We start from the raw sequence: 17,595 nt of genomic DNA, 5'->3' as shown, positions 1-17,595 counted from the left end.
AGAAATGATGGGGCACAGCACTCAACCCTCATCAATATCAAGGACACAAACACAGGGATATAGTCTAAAATCTGAACCATTATAACACTAGAATTAAATCCATGGTCCCAGTGTCATAGACTAGAAGGAATCTTTAGGAGAAATGTGTGGTGGAACGTATGGGTCAGTTCCTCACGTTCTGCATGTATGGTCCTCCTTATGGTGATATAAAACAATAATAATGATCATTTCAGGATCGGTTGTTCAGGTGCAATACAACTAATGTTAGTGGTCTTGGTCCAATCAAAACATTCTGAAATGAGTCAACATGTTTAATGTTCTTTCCAAAGAAACTCAGGTTTTGCATTTAACAAAAAAAAAAATGTATATATCTATAAATCGACCATTAGATTGAGACTGGGCAATGATTAGTTAGCGACCCCATTTTTTTTAACTACCTACAATCTAAGCAGTTAAGAGAAGATCAATGTTCTAGTTTGCCACAGGTTACTAGAGGTAGCAAAGGAGAACAGACCTCATGTATCTAAGTTTTTTTTTAAGGTAATTTAGTCTATCACTTTTTTGTTTCAAGGCATTTTGAAGTTTGGTTATGGATGAAGTATGTGACTCTAAGATGGACATGGTAGAGTAATGCATTTTATCATGCTACCTTCTAATCCAAAGCTTTGGAGTCCTTCAGAATACAGTGTTTAATCAAATGAATGTTCCTTTTGACTCTAAGATGGTCCTTAAAATCTGTACACTGTACAATGGACCTTTAGCCTATCTTCCTGTGTACTGTAATTTTCACCTTGAGAACTTTTTAATGCTCTTTCAGAGTCTTCAATGCTCATTTATACACTGAAATCTTCTTTCAAAGTCAATACCCTCTGCACTCTTAGACCATGTTCCTTCAAACTATAAAATACTCCTTCACACTCTTGAATTTACAGTATTCATCAGAACAATAATAATCATGATGGCAATGAATGTTCTTAAAAAACTCCCTCAACTCTACAATGGTCCTATACCGTAGGTGTCTTTCTTCCAGCCACGACTTTGACCGTAGAATACTCCTTATGTTCTCTACAATCTTTCTTTAGACACAATGTTCTTTTAAGTGCTGTAATGTTCTTTCAAACTCTAGAAAACTCTGTTAGAGTCCGGTAGACAATGTCCTGTTGGACTGTTAACATCTTCCATTTACAGTGTTACCTCAAACTCTTAAAACCCTCTTCAGAACCTTAAAATCTCAAGAACATTTCATAATGAGTAGACCCCACCATATTGCTTACTACGTTACAATGTTCCTTGTCATTTAAAATGATATTTTATATGTCTGAGTTCTCTACAGTGCTTCTGTAGACTCTACAATGTTCCTTCAGAAGCTTTAATGGTGTATTACTACTCCATGAAATTCATTTCTGCTCTGCCATGTCTATTGTCCATGTCTAAAACTGTGCATGATATCTTTTAGATTATCTAAGGATCAATTTTTCTCCAGACTTTAAAATTCCCCATTAGACCTTTGAATGTTCTTTAAATCATGACAACAATGTTTCTGAAGATACCACAATATACCATCATATTCTTCGGGGTTCCTTATATATAGTCTACAATTGTATTTTATTTCTAAGGACTTTCCTTAATAATCTTCAATTGTCCATTACATATACTAAACGCGTCCACCACTGACCACTGTTACAAATGGGTGAGTTTTGAATACTGGTAATAGTTTTTAACCTCTGGCCTTGATACAATTACTTGTTATCTGGTATTACTTCCAGTCTAGCTGTTTACAGGTCGATGCCCAGCATATGCAGCTTGGCCAGTATTTACTATTTTTGTATATTTTCAATATTTACCCCCATTTGTTAATATGTGGTCTCTGGAGGACTTTTTTTCTGTCATCATGTGAATTTTAATATGACTTTTTTATCTTATTTGTATACACAATAAAGTTTCATTACTATTATTTCTATGTAGGTTATATACTGAATGTATATTGAGAGATCTATAAAAACGGATTTTCCGGTTGAATATTAGATTGGTTTTAGACATCCTAAATGTGTTCATTCCAACACAGTGATATTGTTCTTATATTCTATTGCAAAATGTTCAGGGGATATTTACTATATTTATTAACATAGATCTTTAAGCATGAGAGGTTGAAAATTACATAAATCTATTTATTTATCTATCTTATCTATCTATCTATCTATCTATCTGTCTGTCTGTCTGTCTATCTATCTATCTATCTATCTATCTATCTATCTATCAATCTATCTATCTATTATCTATCTATTATCTATCTATCTATTATCTATCTATTATCTATCTATTATCTATCTATCTATCTATTATCTATCTATTATCTATCTATTATCTATCTATTATCTATCTATTATCTATCTAATATCTATCTATTATCTATTATCTATCTATCTATCTATCTATCTATCTATCTATCTATCTATCTATCTATCTATCTATCCATTATCTATCTATCTATCTATCTATCTATCTATCTATTATCTATCTATTATATATCTATCTATCTATCATCTATCTATCATCTATCTATGCCTGTCGGTCTATCTCATATCTATTTACTTTAAAATATCTATTCATTTTAGAACTATATTATTATACTTAATGTGTGCACACACATAAATATTTAAGTTATGAAACGGGTTACAGCTCTGAAGGCAGCATTATGCGAATTATATATATAGCGCCATGAAAAAAAAATCTACAGCGAAAAAGCTCTAAAAAAACATTAACTCAATGTTAAAAGGCAAATATAGCCGATGAAATAAAAAATGCCAGTATTTTCTTATGCATAGTATATATATATTATTTATTATTAAAGCGCCATTCATTCCATAGCGCTGTACATATGAAAAGGGGCATACATACATAATACAGACATTTATATACCCACGTCTGTATCTATTCTATCCTTATATGTATTACCACACATTTTGGCAGAGGTCAGATATTTATGACATCACAGGTATATTCTGATATAGTACCGCAAATATATATTAATATAGCGTTATATGGTTCGGTAATCATCATTCTTAATTTGTGACAAATTCCACGCGTTGCCTTGCATGTTGGAATAGGAAGATGCTTCCATGCATATCGTGCTGAATAATAGATTTCTCCAGAATGCAGGCAGTGCTGAGCCAGAGCTAAGACGTAGCCTTCAGCAATGTGATTGTTGTTACCAGCAGGATCCTTTTGTGGACATGTTCATGATTTATTTCATAGTGCAAGTGCAATTGTCATTCATGTACATTAAAAATATATAGTGTACAGTCAGCCTCAAAGAAGAGGGTAGAATATGGAAATACAGGCCAGCGCCAAATTAAATTTCATGTGTCAAAGTATAGGTGAGGATGCACATCATATAGATTTATGAAGTCTACCCTGCACTGCTCGGAAAGATCTTTTACATTCTTAACATCTAATTTAAACCTAAACTAGAAATGTGAAACTGAAGAAATGAATTATATCTATTTGTCTATCTATTTATCTATCTATCTATCTATCTATCTATTATCTATCTATTATCTATCTATTATCTATCTATCTATCTATTATCTATCTATTATCTATCTATCTATCTATCTATCTATCTATTATCTATCTATTATCTATCTATTATCTATCTATCTATCTATCTATCTATCTATCTATCTATCTATTATCTATCTCATATCTATCTATTATCTATCTATCTATTATCTATTATCTATCTCATATCTATCTATTATCTATCTATTATCTATCTATCTATTAATTATCTATCTATTATCTATCTATCTATCTATCTATTATCTATTATCTATTATATATCTCATATCTATATATCTATATCTATCTGTCTATTCTTCTATCTATTATCCATTATCTATCTCCTTTTATCTATCTGTCTATTATCTATCTATTATCTATTATCTATCTATTATCTATCTATTATCTATTATCTATTATCTATCTATCTATCTATCTATCTATCTATCTATCTATCTATCTATCTGTCTATCCATCTATTATATGTCTAATATCTATCTATTATCTATCTATCTATTATCTATCTATTATCTATCTATCTATTTATCTATCTATCTATCATCTATCTATTATCTATCTATTATCTATCTATCTATTTATCTATTTATCTATCTATCTATCTTAATAGGCCTCCAAAATCTCTATTTGTAATTCTTCTTTGTAATCCATATAATGGTATTCAAATAATATTTAATCCTGCTTTTAATATAAAAATGTACATATTTTTTAATCACTGTGGCGCTAAAGAGAAAGTCCTGTCTGGCTCGCCAAATTCCACTTATATGGTTGCAACTTTTTTGTCTGTTTCTTTCCCCATTTTAAGGTGCATTGACTCTTGCAAAGTGAAAAAATGCATCCTCTTTCTTTATTAATGCCTTTATCTTTTTTATTACACATAAACTTTTTTATTACCATTGCTTGTAGTCTTAGCTCTTTCAACTATGGATTAAAACGTCCCTTATGTTCTTGACAGCTACATGTTGTTTTATTCATTATTGTATGTTCTAGTTCTACTGTTCCATCAGTTCTTCTACTGTGCATATGACAAATTACACTGCTAGAATTTGTTAATAAAAAGATTTATCAATTTGTGATCAGAAATGGTTTAGGGCTTATAGAGAATGTTGGGAAAACATTAATTTCATATATATATATATCTATAGAGAGCGAGAGAGAGAGAGAGAGAGAGAGAGAGCAAATACAGGCAAGATTGTGTGTTTAATAGTTCTCCAGTGATGCGCTAGCATAGTGCAGGTATTCTATGTTTATCAGCTTCTTTCCTTGTCTAGGTTGCATCCTCATGGATAAATTGGGAATGAAAATATAGTTTCTATTCTCAATTTGCCTATTATAAACCTGAATCATGAATTTGAATTCTTACATATCATGAAATACCGCTTAGTATACAGATATAACAACCATATCTATCTATCTATCTATCTATCTATCTATCTATCTATCTATGTTCTATCTATGTATCTATCTATCTATCCATCATCTAAATATGCAACATGGCAGCACCAAACATACAAAAAATAGAAAAAAGGAGAAAAAAGCACGGTGCAAGATCACAAGGGACTTGACTACTGCCCAGTACCGAAAAATGCAAAAAGGCAGCACTCAAAAAAAAAATAAAGTGAAAAGATATAGTTTTATTCATCCATGTAGATGCAACTTTTCAGCTCAACCATAGAGCCTTTCTCAAGCTCTATCCATCTATCTACCTATCTATCAATCCGTGGCATATCTATCATTTATCTATCCATCTGTGGCATATCTGACTATCTATCCATCTGTCTCATATCTATTTATCTTTCTGTCTGTGTTTATCTATCTATCATTTGTCTATCTATCTATCTATCTATCTATCTATTATCTATCTATCTATTATCTATCTATCTATTATCTATCTATCTATCTATCTATTTATCTTTCTCTATAGATCTATCTATCTATTAATCTATCTATTATCTATCTATCTATCTATTATCTATCTATGTGTACACCATTAGGATTATTTGAATTAATATCTCAGAATGTTTCGGGACTGCAAATTAAGCCCCATATATGTCATATAACCGACTATTCATAATCTATTTTTATTTGTTTACCAAAAGTCTAAGAAAATAAATTATACAAATAATTAACCTGCCATTTTGAAGACAGAATATCCTAGAGAACCACTATTCTCATGGTCACCAAGAGCCAAATCCAACTTGTCGTAACATAATAACAATGATAATAACAGATACAAATCATAATAATACACAGAAATAGACATAATTGGTGGTTTTGTCTTGGAAGACAGATTCTGCTCTGAATACATCACATAAAATGAGTAAAATGATCTGCCTAGCTGGATTTATGTGTAAATTCTAAATATACTGTTTTTGCAGTCATAACATATGCTTACTGTTTCTGTTTCTCTTAGGAGGTACCTGCGTAGTAAACCCCACAGACCTGTTCTGCTCAGTTCCTGGCCGCCTCTCTTTGCTAAGCTCCACATCAAAATACAAGGTCACCATAGCAGAAGTGAAAAGACGTCTCTCTCCTCCTGAATGCCTCAATGCTTCTCTCCTGGGTGGTATATTACGAAGGTAAAAAGCAGGTCAATAGTTCTATATTTGTATTTGGCAATTACGGAAGATGATTTGCTATAAGCACATATAAAACTGAGTGCATTCCTGCTGTGTAGAAGGTACCTGATAGCCAACATGACACAATGTCTCGATATAACTTGTTATATGACCGTCTCCCCTTTTTCATAACTTAAATATACTCCCCCTTTAAAGTGCCCAGAGACCACCCCGTGGCAACCATAGTTTTTTTCCTTGTGGCCTTTTTGCTGTGCTTCTAATGCCTTGAACATGATGGACATGTAATATACACATTGCTTGCTTTGGATGCATTCCAACCATGCACAGCAGGTATAGTTAAGCAATTCTGCAATTACCATATTATATATATGTCTATATAAATAGGGTTGTCCCCATTAATCTGGACAACCCTCGGTGCTCTAGCAATCAACTGATTGCTGAAGGTTTCTGACCTTTGATGATCATCCGGGATCTTAGGAAAAAGCAACATGTGTCCACTCATTTCCTGTGCCGTAGACAATGCGAGGGAGAGGTAGTGTAAAGCAGTGGTGTAACTGCCATAGCGGCAGACCATGCGACCGCTATGGGGCCCAGGGCAAGAGGGGGCCCATTTGGGATCATCTCCTCTTCTACTGGGGGTGAGAACTTGGTCAGGATTCTACCCTCTAAAGAAACAATTTTTAGCAATCAAGGCAGTGGAAAAAATGGCCTGATTTAGGCAGAAACCCTTCTGTCCTGTGGGTGGGGGGGGGGGGGGGGGCTGGTTTGATCCTTGCTATCGGGCCCTTACTTCTCTATGTACACCACTGGTAACAAGTCATCTATTTAACTGAAGAGACAACCATGTATTACATGGCCATATTGAGTCCATTACAGAGGAAGCTACTCTTTGCAGTGGCTCTTTGCTCTAGTTCTTAGAGTAGAGAATCCAATCAAGTGACTTCAAAATACACCCATCACCACCAACACCATGATATCTACATTCTCTAGGATAGACAGGATAGACATGGATTGTCCAGATGAGATAACTTATTTAACGATAACCAGTATATTTAGACAATCATACAGTGTATTCTCGATTTTCTAGTTCATTGCACCTAATGTATCAACCATAAATATGGTTCTTAAAATATCTTCTGTGCTTTTTAGTGTATTGCATCATTTTTGTCTACCTACAAATATCTTTGCAGGTTTTAGTAGTGGTTAGATAGTCACAATATTGAAATTTAGGTTTCAACTTCCTACCCAATAAGCAAGGTCCTTCATATAGCTTTTCTCCAAGTTGAGTCAGACAAATAGCTAAAATACTTCAAGCTATTTGTAGCCTGTTATGGTCTAGTGACTATGCTTCTTAAATTATGCCAGTGGCTTCCATATCATAGGGTCAGCCCATGCAGCTTCTGTGGGGCCCCTGGATAGAGGAGACCCAGCACAGATTGGCTGCACTCTTTATTTTAAGGGGTGGTGGGAGCTTTTGTAGGTCATCCCTTTTCGAGAGGACCTTTAAAATTTTCCAAAAACTGTGTGGCAAATGAACCTAAAGATCGTGAAAAGGAGATGGAAGCCAACATGCCCTAATTTCTTCTGTCCTTGATGGTTTTGAGTCTGGTGGAACTAGGTGCTTTTTTAAAAGGAGTATCTTGAAAAACGATGGCATACTCTAGGACATGCCATGACTTTATGAACAGCAAGGGTTGGTAAAGGTGCAGTCCCTTCATTTACAGAATCAGTGAGGGTCCCAGAGGTTGAACCTAGAGATGAAGGAATCAATTTGTTAAAATTGAAATTTGATCTGAATTTTTGATTCGGTAGAATCAAAAAATTTTTAAGATTAATTTTGGTAGAATTTTTGCAGAGCTAGAGAGGGAGAATATTTAGAAAGAGAGAGAGAGCATTTAAATCACGTTTGATCTGTGTCAGGTCCAAAATCAAAATCTCAATTGAATTTCCAGAAATTCGCTCATCACTAATAATGAAATAATATACAGATTTGATGTACAAAGTGGAACATATTTTTTTATCTATAGAGTGAATATCCATGGAAGTGTGGTCTGTAATTTCTTTACAAACTAAAACATCCATATTTTGTTACAGTCCTTATATTAAGTTGGGGGCTTTTACTATTTGCAGGGCAAAATCGAAAAATGGGGGTCGTTGCCTAAGAGAGAAGTTGGACAGGCTTGGTTTAAACTTACCTGCAGGCAGACGAAAAGCTGCTAATGTAACACTGTTGACATCCTTAGTGGAAGGTAAGTTTGCCTTTCCTCCCACCCACAACCCGTGCAACTTGGAATCAGATTAATTCTGCCATTCTCCAGTCCTCAAACAATTGTAAATCTTTGCCGTTGTTCAGAACTTTCAGATCTGAAGAATATATCCCTCTTGTCTTTGATCATTTCATATGAAGTCACACAGTGTATGAGAAGATAAAGTACCTGGATTGGAGTTCTGCTTTCAGTCAGAGAGGGATGAAAGTGCATCCTCACATAGTGGGCATTACAACCCTGCTTCCTTTTATTCCCTTGAATGTTTGGAAGTGCTGATCAAATCAAGCAAGGTCTTTCTTCTAAGGTCTTAAGAGATCTTGCAAATACACTTCTAATAATTTCTCTTCATTATTCACTTGTCTCAGCCCACCACGTGTTTTCTCAGCCAAGAATGGGAAACTTTCACAGAAATTGATATTTATATTGTAGAGCTGAGTAATCCATAGACTTTAGGTTCTTCTAAGAATGGAGATCATCTGGTTTTACCCATGAAATTTGACTAGCATTGAAATCAAAGAAGACATTTATGGCACATCCACAAGATATTCCATAAATGTCTAATAACTCCCATCTCAAGAGTGGAGCCTGATTGCGCTCAAATGGGAATAGAGAGGCAACTGCACATGTGCAACTCATTCAATTCACTTCAGTAGCACTTCAGAAAATGGCCGAGTCAGCACTGGCACCTCTCCATTCTCGGTCGTGCCCAGAGATATGCCCTAAATGTCCCACATGGAAATACCCCTTTAATGTTTGTTGTATAGTAATTCTTGGTTTGAAGGGGTCCCCTTTATTATGAAAGCTACAGTATCATAGCCCCTAAGGCCCCTGCAAACAGCTGAATTTTTTTTGGGCGGATGAACCATCTGGCTGCTCATATGAATGGCCATCCAGGTAGTTCATGGATGCCTTGAGTTATCCATAATGTAAGCCGCTGAGTGACTAATAAGTCCTATGGACAGGGGTGTTCCTGACTAATAAAAAACCCCTGTGAAAGATAATGTCTTGCTATGATTTCTATTTCTGAGAAATCAAATATATTTTGTGAGCAGCCAAATTACCAGATGTATGACACAAACTACAAATAATGGTCTATCAAAATGTTCAAAATCCAATCAAGTTTTTTTATGATGTAAAGAATATAATCTCATCACAATAGATATATAATTACCAGGTATAACTGGTATATGCCTTCTTTATTGGTTCTTTTTTTTTAATCATTCTTAATAATTTTATACAAGGAAAAAAGTTACAAGGAAATTAGTAATAAAGCAGTATATAAAGTATGTACAACATAATTTATTGTTTCTTTTATATAAAAAATAGTAACATCTATGATCATTTAAAAAAAAAAAAATCCACCGGTCATGCTAAAGTTAGATAGTTATAATATTACAGTATTATAACTTTATAGGAGTATGAGTTGAGTTTGAAGTGTTCTACATTGCCTCACCAACCATAAGGTCTAGAAATAATAATTTAAAGAGGTGATCCACTTTGGACAACCCCTTCTTCGTTAGATGAGTCCCCTGGCAATAAGCTAATCACTGGAGGTCCCAGTTCTGAGACTCCCAGTGATCAGCTGTATCTAAGGGGAAATTCAGCATTAACTACTCAATTATCTTCCAGCGCCACCATAGCTAAGTTATATATTTTGTTGATATTGCCAGTAATGTTAAGACTTGAGATGAGCAAATGTCTTTAAAAAATGTCTTCAAATTTTATTCTGGTCCGATTCAACTGAACCGCTCATCCAATTTAATTTGGGTCTGGATAAATTCTACTCGCTTGTCTCTCCTAGAATCTATTTGCTCATCTCTAGATAAGACCCCACCACTACATCACAATATTATAGGTACCAAGCAACAACTGTAGATCTATAGGCAGAAGGCCCAAGAGTTACATGGGGCTCCAGAGCTACTGCTTGGAAAACATGGATGTAAAAGGCTACTTTCACACTAGCGTTTTTTTGCGGATCTGTCATGGATCTGCAAAAACGCTTCCGTTATAATAATACAACCGCATGCATCATGAATGGATCCGGTTGTATTATGTCCTTTATAGCCATGACAGATCCGTCTTGAACACCATTGAAAGTCAATGGGGGACGGATCCATTTTCTGTTGTGTCAAAGAAAACGGATCCGCCCCCCCATTTGGCTCCGCTTTGTCAGGCGGACAGCAAAACGCTACAGGCAGCGTTTTAGTGTCCGCCTCCAGAGCGGAATGGTGACATAACGGAGGCAAACTGATGCATTCTGAGCGAATCCTTTTCCATTCAGAATGCATTAGGGCAAAACTGATCCGTTTTGGACCGCTTGTGAGAGCCCTGAACGGATCTCACAAACGGAAAGCCAAAACGCTAGTGTGAAAGTAGCCTAAGGCATAAGATAAGAACATTGGATCTTCCAGAATGGTAGACACTCTTCTTCACTGTAGTTAAAATATAAGGGTCATCAGTCAGATGACATATTAGCTCAAAATTGCCTAACATGATACTGTATTTGAAAATGGTTTCCTAAACCAGACAAGATTGAAAATATTCCTAAAATACATGGTCAAAGCCACACTTCTGGGTCAAACTCACAGGATGTGAGTGATAAATAATGACTATTCCCCAGTTAGAAGATATACAGTAAAAATTTGATTTCTATGTGGCTGATACCTTTAATGGCTAACTGAAAAGATGATGACAACATTGCTACCTTTTGAGACTACTGTACTTGGGTCTCTTCCTCAGACATGTTATGACACAGTAAATGAAGATGCATATAATTACACACAATAATACATGGGAAAAGTGATGAAGTAGATGATGTTAAGCAGATCAATATGAGAGGAGGAGGAAACAAACATTCGTAGCAGTAAATTGTTCTAGCAGATACAGATAAGGAGCGAGAAAGTTTTTGGTCCCTTGATATATAACCAGTACATGAATGTGATGAACCCGGGAGATCTGATATAATGAAGTAGTCTGGAAAGCTTGCAATCTTGTCATGATCTTTTAAGCCATTAAAATGTATCAACCACTAAGGAATCTCATTTTTATATTTTCTATTGGCTGGCTAACATGGGTCAAAGATATTTTACTTATTCCCCTATCAATAATCATGAACATTGGGAGACATTTAGGTGATTACTTACTGTGTTGATTTTAGAAAATCGACTTGCATCCCATAACCCATTTAACTTAATTTAATTACACCAACTCTTCTGTTCTGTTCTCTGCAGGAGAGGCTTTGCATTTAGCCCGAGATTTTGGATACACTTGTGAGACAGAGTTTCCAGCAAAAGCTGTGGGAGAACATCTGGCTAGGCAGCACATGGAACAGAAGGAGCAGACTGCAAGGAAAAAGATGATACTCGCCACAAAGTAAGTGGTTGGGTTTTTGAAATTTTTGGTCATTCATGTTAATTTTATAAACTTTTTAGCACTTTTACCAATATAATTCTCTTGCTTCATGACCTGTTTGTAGCCCAAAATAAATATAGCACTGAAACCTATTGCCATAATCTTGTTTTTTTGCATTTAAAGTTAAGATGCCGTTATGTCCTTAAAGGGGTTATCCAAGACCCAAACAGACCACCCAGATGTGGCAGACCTGCAGTGTTTATGATACTCACCTGGTCCCCACCGCTGGATTTGGTCTGTGTGGTTCTTGGACCGGAACTTCCGCTCCCTTCTGCGATGGCATCATCTGTTGTCGGGGGACATGTGACCACTGCAGCCAATCACAGGCTGCAGTGGTGACCTGCTCCCCTTATGTTACGTGGAGTGGAAGTGCCGATCTGGGAGCCACACAGACCAGATGTGTATAATCACCAGTGTGGGTCTGCTACATCTGGGTCTGTTTGGGTCTCAGACATCCACTTTAATGATATAGTCCACTGATTACAAAATTAAACACAATCTTCTAAAAAAAGAGTACAATTGTTTTAGGGAGCTGAGGGAATAACTAAACTCAAAACAATTTTGGATACATTTGCATCATCTGAGAATTAGGGAGTGATAATGTTTTATAAGACAGTAAATATCATAATAGCATTTAAAGGAGTTGTATCATGAATACAACACATTTTCTTACCCTATTACCTATTTACATAGTTGGTAAGGTTGGAAATTTTTTTTATCAAATCCAATGTGTAATTCTATTATATTGATCCAGAGGGAGACACCAAAACTTCTATGAGGCAGATGCTAATTGCCCCATATTAGAGGAAAAGATCCCTACCAACTCAAAATCTGGTAACCAGAATAAATCCCTGAATGAATGTCCCATCTTCAGAAATCTAGTACCGTAATCTGCAATTGTTTTTTTTTTTACGCTTAAGAAAGGCATCGAGGACCTTCTTGAACTTGTACAGTGAATCAATCCTCTCAACCTCCTCTGGTAGATGGTCCCATAGTCTCACTGCTCTTACAGCAAAGAATCCTTGACTATTTTCTCCTTAACACATTAAGATTTATGGATGTCATAGAGGGGTTCATCGACTGGGAACCACCTATGTATGTGTATCAGAAAACCTAGGTGTAAAAGGCAACCACTTTGGAAGACCCAGTCTGTCCATATGTCACATAGTAGGTCATTTTTCTGAATAGTTTGGCATATAATACTACACTTCTACTACAGCAGCATCTAGAGAAGCTAGGTCCAGCTTTTTTTAACCCACAGTGATCTGTTGCCATGGCTGGGGTTTACGGAAACCATGCTGGCATTAAAAAAAAAAAAAAGGGGGTTTTATCCTAAAACTGGCACAGTCATATGTAATTCTATCTGTGAAAAAATATAGAAATGATTATTTTGATCGAGAAAAAAGTAACATAGCTTAAACATAGCAAATGTATAAAAAATGCCAAAAAGGTACTCCAATAGTGTACAATTGTCATCCAGAAATATGAACATTATTTTTTTCTGTTCTGCCCTGGGATTAAACTACCACATAGCATACAATGTGACAAGCTCACACACAGATTTCATAGGGCCCCATAGCAACACTTACTATGGGCCCCCCTGCCTCATGAGGTTTTCCAGGACATGTACATCAATCACTCCCTAACGATACAGAATGCAAAGCACCCTGTTTTTAATTAAAAACTTACAATTAAAAAAATCACTGTTGGCCTTATCCACTTTATACAACGTCTACATCAGTTTAGTGGAACAGGTGTTTCGGAAATATGGCGTTAATTTTAACTACCATATTTCTCAACATATTCACATCATAAAACTGATATAAATACATTGATGAAGAGTTTAGGACCAGCCACCCCTCCCCGGTCCCTGTAGCAGTCGCATGGTCTGCCTCCATTGAAGATAGACCACTCTCTAAGATGGTATGATCCAATATCATCCAAATAGTTCAAACCTAGTCACTCTACTAAAGGTTTAAAGGATTTTTGAAGCTTATTGGCATCAGTTGTATTTTGTGAGCAGTACTAAGACCTATAATATACATACTGATATTGATTAGATTATTATTAGATATGCTTGAAAATTACAGTTGTGAGATGATTTCATTGGTGGTAGCACTTCCCTGCAATGGAGCGAGTATTTCGCCTGTTCAAAGTAAACCAGTGGAATATTTCAAGGTCATCTGAACTAACGACATTCATCGGTTTCTTTACTCTCCATCTTCGTGCTGTTAATCTACTGATAGACCAACAATTACTTACTTCTATCAACTCCAAATTTCTTAAGGATGTTACAAATAGACAGTGTAATGGGCATTAATTGTTCCTTCTTAATGGCCCTTAAACCTTAAATTTGGAGACCTCCAACTCAACTTCATAATTCAGTTTGTATAGTGGTCTGACCATATAGTCATTGATGTTTGTTTGTTTTAGGCAAATCTGCAAAGAATTTCAGGACCTCCTCAGTCAAGACAGGTCCCCACTGGGTTCCTCAAGGCCAACTCCAATCCTAGACCTTGATATTCAGAGACACTTAACGCATTTCAGGTATGTAATTCATTTAATTTTTAATGTAGTTTGTAAACATTTGCTATTGAAAATCCTATATGTCTCACTGTTACAACGATGTAGACAATAGTAGATTAAAAGCTATCTTAACCCAAAATCAGGTTGTTTGTGTTGCCTTGATGGCAATCCTTTGCTTCGATAATGTGATTATTCTTTCTCACTTACTGATGGTATGAACAGGACAATATGATGCTAAATAAGGCATCTGAAAGATACCTTCAAAATAGTTCAAGATAGATGAAGGAAGTTGCAGTCTACTTCTGCCATTTCAAACTTTTTGATCAAGTAGTATAGTATGTTATATGTTTATCTCATTAACAATTTGTTTAGTCTAGTTATTCATATCTCCTCCTTCTTTTTGATGGCCTTTTGGCCTTCCTAATTGACCCCAAAGGAAACAGTATGTCTTCCACTCCTTCACACTGAGCTACCTGCTCACGTAAGCAAAAGTTCTTCAATTTTAGAAGATGATCTTAACAGATAATCTTTAAAGCAAAGCTTCATTTTTGACTGACGTTGACTATGTTTAGCCATCAAATGTTAATCTGACATCTTGGTAGTTTATATTCTTTATTTTTTTTTTCTGTTCTACATATTTACCTTCAGTTTGTGCAGTATAGAAAGAAATCTAATTATTTTTAATCCTGATACCTCCTGATGACTGATCCTATTCTGTCCAAAAACATTTTTCCAATAATGACTAATTATGTCAGTCTCCAAGGGCTCGATAAAATATCCATTTTTGTTTCTGATCCCCCTTAACACTAAAACATTAAAATAACTTGATGGTAAATGAAAAAGTTATACATGAACCTATCACAGCTGAAATTTATTTTATCTTATTTTTTTACTGAGAAAACACATTGATGTCTTATCATTATGATAGGTCAATCAATGTGATCAATGGGAGTCCAACCATGATTGGCTTGGGTTTTCCATGGAGTGTGAAGGGTTTCAAAATGTTTATTCAGTCATCGTGGCAGGTTGTGCAGCTGTGCCTAGTACTTCAGCTCAAAAATGTACAGAGAACTTTGCAGCCACTTCATTCAGTCTTGGCATTTAGACCATCACTAGTCACCCATTGCACTAGTCACCATTTGTGTTACTGAAGAACATCATACAATAGAGCCACATAGAATATCAGATCCCTCAAAAACATCTCAGTAAATGGCAACAGCAAAAAAGATAATAAAACAATACTGAATATTACAAAAATGCTTAGGTTTCCCATTAAAGAGTCATTCCCATCTTGTAAAGTAACGACATATTGTTACAATACGCATTTCATCACTATATGATTGGTGAGAGTCCAACCTTTGGGAATCTCACCAATCCTGAGAATAAAAGGGCTACAGCATTGATTTGGCCCCACTGAGTTCCCTGTACACCAATTTGTTCTCGCGATCGATGGTTGTCAGAAGTCTAACCTCCACCAATAATAATATAACAACCAATATGCCAACACTTTATAAGATGGGAATATCCCTTTAAGTATTAGAATTGATTCCAGAAAACAGTACAACTTGGCTGAGATTTACATATGAAATATAGAACATGTCGAGATGACTGTGAATTAATCAGAACACATGTTTTTAAAATATTTAGCATAAAAAAATTTGAGTTAAAATGGAACAGTTCTAAGTGTGTAGCACATAGCTATAAGCTACTGAAATAACCTGTACGGCATTTGTGGTTATGTAGGACAAAGGCTCTGATAAGTAATTCATCGTCTGTACGCATCCTTCACAGTAATCCATGTTCTGATAGAAACTTCTCAAGGTAAAAATTACCATTCTGATGCCCAGGGGTTGCATGATTAGACGAGCGCATTCAACTTACGTAGACAAGATCCATTCAACGTTTCAGAAATTTTTTATTCAAAGTAATAAAGTGCACCAGTATCATCTCAATGTATGCTGAAAAGTTCTTCCATTCTTTTGAGCCATCACAGATGATATCCAATAAAGACAAAGAAAAACAGAAAACATAAATACATTAAAATAAAATCGTTTGCGTACAACTTGAGTTAAATGAGTTTTTTCTTGTTCTCCTGGTGGAATTCTTGAATATTCTTATGAACAAAATTGATTTTGAAGCAATCTCATGTCATAACCTCAAGGCTAGTTTATATTTCACCATTTCACCTTTGCATAAACCTTAATATTGAATTAATTTTTTTTACCTTTTTTTTTGTGTGTTTCAGCCTGATTACTCACGGTTTCGGGACTCCAGCAATTTGCGCAGCTCTAAGCACCTTCCAAACCGTTCTAAGTGAGATGCTCAATTATTTGGAGAAGCACACAAATAAATCTGGTGGGGTATCAGAAGGTAGCCAAGGAAACAGCAACTCCGAAAAGGGACCCCTGAGAAAATCATCAGACGTTGTCGTTAAAGATGCCAAGACTGAAAAAACTGACTAGCCAGACTGATCTCCTCCAGAGTTTTTGCTGCTGACTATTTTTTTTTAAGAACTGTATATCTCTTTAGGTTGGACTGTTTACAAGGGACCAAAATCACTTACTTTTGAACATTGTAAATTCCGTGAATTTTTCACCTTTTTAGTTGATTTATAAACTCTTGGAAATTACTATATATATATATTAAAACATTCAATGTTACCTCCGATGGGTTTCACTTCAAAGATAGGTTTCCACTACAAAGATAAGTTTCCAATGAGGACATTTTTTCTTGCTTTCAATTTTTTTTCACATTATGTTTTTTTTCAACGTGAGCTGTTTTTTTGATATGGGAAAAAAAAGGAAAAATAAAAAAAAACCATATTGAATGACTTATAGAGGATAATAAAATTGAACGCCATTAAATTTTACTATGTCTTATGTGTGTTGCAACTCTTTCATATGTAAAGATTTCTGCTCATAGGGAAATTTTCCTTTCAATTGGAAGAATTCTTTTTCAATCTAAAGCAAATATGTTTCAAAAGTAGAGTCAAGACTCTATAAATTGATTGCCACAAACTTTATGGATAGCAACTCTGTTGGATGGGACCTCTTGGTACTTTGGTTTTCTCCCAGGTTTTCTCCCAGGCACTATAAACATACTTGGCTGCTTACGAGATATACACAATTATGTATTCATGTTTACTTCCTTAAAATAGGTCTGTCTGCAGTTTTTATCATGCTAAACTGCTCACATCACTAGGTAGGGGTTGGGGCTAACAGAACAACCATGCA

At 35.3% G+C, this 17,595-nt stretch overlaps 1 protein-coding gene across 1 annotated transcript in view; it reads left to right on the top strand.

Moving 5' to 3' along the window:
- Nucleotides 1-16,824, top strand: part of TFAP2D (transcription factor AP-2 delta) — a 28,934-nt gene extending 12,110 nt beyond the window's left edge. The window contains exons 4-8 of the mRNA XM_040430958.1: nt 5,993-6,158; nt 8,289-8,407; nt 11,656-11,797; nt 14,270-14,383; nt 16,608-16,824. Coding sequence (XP_040286892.1) covers nt 5,993-6,158; nt 8,289-8,407; nt 11,656-11,797; nt 14,270-14,383; nt 16,608-16,824 — 758 coding nt within the window. The remainder of the gene's footprint in view (nt 1-5,992; nt 6,159-8,288; nt 8,408-11,655; nt 11,798-14,269; nt 14,384-16,607) is intronic.
- Nucleotides 16,825-17,595: the final 771 nt, after the last annotated feature.

Source organism: Bufo bufo, chromosome 4 (assembly GCF_905171765.1).
Source record: "Bufo bufo chromosome 4, aBufBuf1.1, whole genome shotgun sequence".
Lineage (NCBI taxonomy): Eukaryota > Metazoa > Chordata > Amphibia > Anura > Bufonidae > Bufo > Bufo bufo.
This window is presented reverse-complemented; position numbering and strand designations above follow the sequence as displayed.